Here is a 5,000-nt window from a genome sequence, read left to right as displayed (position 1 = left end):
ACACACACACACACACACACACACACACACACACACACACACACACACACACAGGAAATACTCCATTAACAACATAATAACCAAATGTCGGTTTGTTTGTTTGGTTGTTTTCTAGAGATGACGGGAGTGAAGAAGCGTTTCATAGGCATCCGGATGCTGACGGTCACTAAGGCGTTAGTGAAACACACGCAGCAGTTACACATTCAAATAGTGTTACAGAATTACCTTTATTAGGCCTTTATTCATCATTGTGGAAGGCTTTTATTTATATCATGAAGAGCTATCAAATATACTTCACTTGGTGTACGAATCACTTCTAACCACTGAACAGTTGTCTATGGTGTTGAGTATGTGATGGTGTTGAGTATGTGATGGTGTTGAGTATGTGATGGTGTTGAGTGTGTGATGGTGTTGCGTTGCGTTGATGAATCTAACATGTGTGACGCCTCTCTAAGGCTGGTGGCAGAGTTGAAACAGCACAACCCGGACTTCCCCGATGTCAATCATGGCGTCCTGGTCCACCAGGTCATACCAGACTCCGCTGCTCAACAGTAGGTGTTCATACACACACACACACACACACACACACACACACACACACACACACACACACACACACACACACACACACACACACACACACACACACACAAGCGAGATCGGAGCCATTGCCATGGTGACGAAACCCAGGTGGGAACCAGACCCCTGAAACTCTCCTTTGCCTCCAGGAGCGGGATCGAGGCTGGCGACATCATCGTGACGCTCAACGGCCAACCGCTCAGGAGCAGCGAAGACCTGCTGAAGGCGTTGCTAGGCGACGCGCCCCTCCTGCTGGAGATTCGCCGTGGCAACGACGACCTGCTGTTCAACATCGAGCCCCACGTGATCATGCAGTGAATCATGAGCGGTGAATCATGGGAAATGTAGTCATAAATCATTCATATTTGTATCATTTTTGGGCTGGACAATGAGAGGTTTCTGAGCTAGACGCTCACGTTGGGGAGGAGTACCGTAGGAGCACGAGTCGTTTTACAAGACTGAGGGTTGAGGATGTTTTACTGACAATAACTCAAAGACTTGAGCCTGGGTCTATTTTTGCTTTTACCAACGTTCCCTTGCCTTGCCAAATAGGGCAAAGATGTAGCATTTTTACGTGGCGTTAAGATGTAGCAGTATGCAGTGAGTCATGCAGCCAGGTTATAAACCTGTTATAAACAGTGGAATGTATATTGGAACGACTCGAGCAATGACATGACCAAACTGATCGCTCTTCAACGAGTCGTCAAACCCAACAAACTACTGTAATTGATTGGGTCTGATATAATCCAACAAATGCATTATTCTCATTCAGTGGTTGTATAAGTGCATTAAGTAGACGCGTATGACTTATAAACAGATGCTGTTCTCTGACGTTTCCAGTTGAGGCAGTCTGGAGAGACAGTCATGTAAAGCATGTTACACTGTATGAGAGAACATGTTTTTGCCTCCTTGTTTAAAGTCAGCATTTTCGCTATTTAGTATTAATGAATAAAGAATATATTTCACATTTATTGCAATGTATACAGTATCAGACTATAGAGACAATTAAAACAAGCAGATGTACTTAAACATACAGTTAAACATAAACCGGGTGTAAAACTAAATTATGGTGAACTGCCAACAGGATAAGCTCTTACAGACTTTGTTATACGCACAGATGTGTGCCTGTGTCTTTCTTCACCTTGATGTTTCAGATATACAAACACTATACAGTGATTTATATATATATGTATATATACACAAAACAGACAAGAAAGAATGATAAAAGTACCAAATCAAAGTTTGAGAAGCTGACTAAATTATTTACAAGCTGCGACAAATGGAACATCCTTATTATCCTCATAAGGAATGACCCAAAACACACAAAAAACTCTTACTATACTTCATATGTGAAAGAAATGTGTGTGTGTGTGTGTGTGTGTGTGTGTGTGTGCGTGTGTGTGTCGGGAGTAGATAGTGAATCACGGTATTCTTCCATCGTATTGAAAGGGCGCGTTTTCATACACGTCTTTGAGACGGTCCTTGCAGGCGGGCTGTGCCTGTGACCCCCTCTCCTCTCCCGTGACCGCAGCAGCCTGGGGGCATACCAGGAACAAAACCAATCAATCAAAATCATTCAATCAATCAAACATCTAATCAGTCATAATTAATTACAATCAGTTAATCAATGAGTCCGTCATTTTCACCCAACAGGAACATTTTGTTTGAGGTCAGGGTCACACATAGAAACACAGGTGGTAGCCATGAGGGTAAGGTGGGGTGCGGCAAAGGTAAGGGGAGGTACGTGGGTGGTATAACCAATGGCTGAGCACCGCTCGATTTGGATACCCAATGGCTGAGCACCGCTCGATTTGGATACCCAATGGCTGAGCACCGCTCGATTTGGATGCCCTCCTGTTTAGTGAATGTAGGCCAACTTTTGGGGATTGTTATAGCCAGAGTGAGTGAGGAAATTCTGGTGTCATGTGACTAGACTAACGTGGATGAGCCTGTGTGTGTTACCTGTTAGAAACATGTGGATGTGATGGACTGACCTTAAGGACTGTGACATAGCTGTCGTCTTTTCCTCCTGAGACAGCCAGTCTCATCTTCTTCCTGTTCCAGTTGGTTAAAATAAGGTTTTATTGTTAGTCTCTGAGGTGAAAATTGTCCCACAAACAGAAGGATTAATGTGAATATCTTGAATTACTCAGGTGAGTTGGAGATAACATACCAGGAAGAAGGACAAAGAAAAGAGATGAAGAGAAATAGACAAACAGAGATAGAGAGAGGGAAGGTACTTTGATGCTCACTTTTTACAGGATTTTGAGTAAACGGTTTCATAAGTATCTCGCTGTTGATCGACATTCCTCTCTTTGGCCTTTTTCTTTTTGGGTCTGTTGGGGGAAGTATTAGACCTTCAGTGTAAGTGTGTGTGTGTGTGTGTGTGTGTGTGTGTGTGTGAGATGTCATTGCAGCGACCAACAGCTCTTCTACATCTGCTCAGACGGCCCAAAGCTGAATTTACATTTCTGTTCCTCCCTCTCCCCTCTTTGTGTGTGTGTGTTACATACCTGTTTTGGCGATTATCATATCTTCCTGAGTCAAAGTTCCCATATGTTGCTGGATTCATGTCAACGTTCCCATATGTTGCTTGATCATCCTTTTCATTGAAACAAGGATGTCAAAGTAAAAGACAAGACCAGAATGGATCAACCTATAGAACAGTATATTGTATATACAGTGTCCTGATCACCAGGCCTGCTGACACCCTCCGAACTCCCGTCTCTGAGTGAACTCACTTACCTCAATACCAACAACATTCTTGTCCGTTACATCTGAGAAGGCCCGTCTTCTTCGGTGGTCCTCTCGTTGTTGTTGTTGTTGTTGTTGTTGTTGGTGGTAGTGTTGGGGATGAGGAGAGACGGTAGCCACTGCTTGTTTGTTGCCATAGTGAGTGGAATCTTTCTGAACAGCGTCTTCTGTGTTCCCACTGTACATAACACACAACACGGGAAAAGCATGTCACATTCTCTTTGAGCTTTATCAGGCCATGTATGTATTTTATTTGAGGCCCAAAATAAACCTTGGTAAAAAAAGAAACACAGTATTTGGATAGTCCCAAATAGATGGTTTGTAGATGTTCAGTAGATCACTGATTGAGATGTTCAACTAACTGTCTTCAACAATTCAACTAACTATCCAATAACCCTAAACGTAGCCCTAACCCTAGCCCTAACCCTAAACCAAATCATCAACAATTCAACAAACTATCCACTAACCCTAAACGTAGCTGTAACCCTAGCCCTAACCCTAAACCTTTATCCTAAACCTAGCTTTAACCTTAACCCTTATGCTAACCCTAGCCCTAAGCCTAGCCCTAAACCTAGCCCTAGCCATAGCCCTAACCCTAGCAAGCTGTTGCATATGAACAGTACAGTTGATAGCTTGAGCAACTGTAGACCATCCAAATACAGTGTGACCAAAATAAAAAAAAGGATTTCCTGTAAAGAAGAAAAGGTAACAATAGTTACAGTTACACTTACAGTTTGGCTGACCTTCTGCAAAGCCACACCACCAACACCACAGCCCATGCGCCGAAAATGGCGGAAACAGCAGTAGTGACGCCTATGATAATGAGCTGTGATGGACCTGTGAATGAAGTAGGCCAAAATTAACTTCCAGTTGTGATATCTGAAAAAATGTCCAAATGAAATTCAAAGGACAGAATAACACCCTGAGCATTTGCAGAAAACCTAAAACAGTGTCAATGCTATTCAAGAGAGAGAGAGAGAGAGAGAGAGAGAGAGAGAGAGAGAGAGAGAGAGAGAAGTGTAAGTAACATGATAAAAGGTCTCACTCTTTGGCGATGGGTAGAAATAGAGGGTGTCGTTCCCCAAACTGTTGCTTGCATGGCAGGACACTGTTTCTGTGAGGTTTGTGTCCAGTTGCACTGTCCCCAGGGTTGAAGAGCCATTCCTCACTGCTACTGCACCGCTGCTCTCATAGGGGACGCCATCTTGGCTCCAGTAGATTTCACTTCCTGGATTGGAGTCCACCACACACTGGCAGGTCAGCGTTGATTGGTTGGTGATGCATACAGATTCCTCCTGTATTTTTGGAGGATCTAAAGCAAAATACGGGCACAGTATAGAGAATAGAGCAGCAGTAACGTTGGTTTCCGGACTATGGGCCCCAATTTTATTTCTTTCTGAGAAGAACAAAACATGTAAACACTATATTTTTGAGAAATTGTTTGAAAAAAATGGGAGATAACTCACATTCTACATCCAGGGCAGTAGAGACCCTGACTGGTTCCTCGTGACCTCTGAACTTAGCTGAGCATGTGAGTGGCAGTGTTCCATCAGAACGCGCAGCAACAAAAGTCAGATTGGACATGGTCCTCCACTGTCCCAGAGTGCCTTGGTTTGAGTGGGTCACGAGTGGATGTCCGTTTCGGTTCCAGGTTAGAAGAGGAGGGT

General features: G+C 43.7%; 2 protein-coding genes across 2 annotated transcripts in view; one reads left to right on the top strand and one right to left on the bottom strand.

Annotated features, from left to right (window-relative positions):
- Nucleotides 1-2,095, top strand: part of LOC310820818 (serine protease HTRA3-like) — a gene marked incomplete at its 5' end in the record, with an annotated part of 7,968 nt that extends 5,873 nt beyond the window's left edge. Inside the window, 3 exons of the mRNA XM_083692623.1 lie at nucleotides 116-173; nucleotides 456-551; nucleotides 729-2,095. Of these exons, the coding sequence (XP_083548749.1) occupies nucleotides 116-173; nucleotides 456-551; nucleotides 729-897 (323 nt within the window). The 3' untranslated portion in view covers nucleotides 898-2,095. The remainder of the gene's footprint in view (nucleotides 1-115; nucleotides 174-455; nucleotides 552-728) is intronic.
- A 732-nt stretch (nucleotides 2,096-2,827) lies between these two features.
- On the bottom strand, nucleotides 2,828-4,945 carry LOC310820970 (uncharacterized protein; the record flags this gene model as incomplete). The annotated part of the gene is made up of 6 exons (XM_083692814.1): nucleotides 4,800-4,945; nucleotides 4,379-4,645; nucleotides 4,065-4,170; nucleotides 3,325-3,511; nucleotides 3,093-3,181; nucleotides 2,828-2,915 (listed from the first exon to the last, which is right to left on the bottom strand). Exons 1-6 carry the CDS (start codon nucleotides 4,915-4,917, stop codon nucleotides 2,828-2,830), a joined length of 855 nt encoding a protein of 284 aa, XP_083548940.1. The 5' UTR covers nucleotides 4,918-4,945.
- Nucleotides 4,946-5,000: the final 55 nt, after the last annotated feature.

Source organism: Argentina silus (genome assembly GCF_951799395.1).
Source record: "Argentina silus genome assembly, chromosome: 21".
NCBI classification, from domain to species: domain Eukaryota; kingdom Metazoa; phylum Chordata; class Actinopteri; order Argentiniformes; family Argentinidae; genus Argentina; species Argentina silus.
The sequence above is the reverse complement of the archived record's forward strand: the minus strand, read 5'-3'. Positions and strand labels throughout refer to the sequence as shown.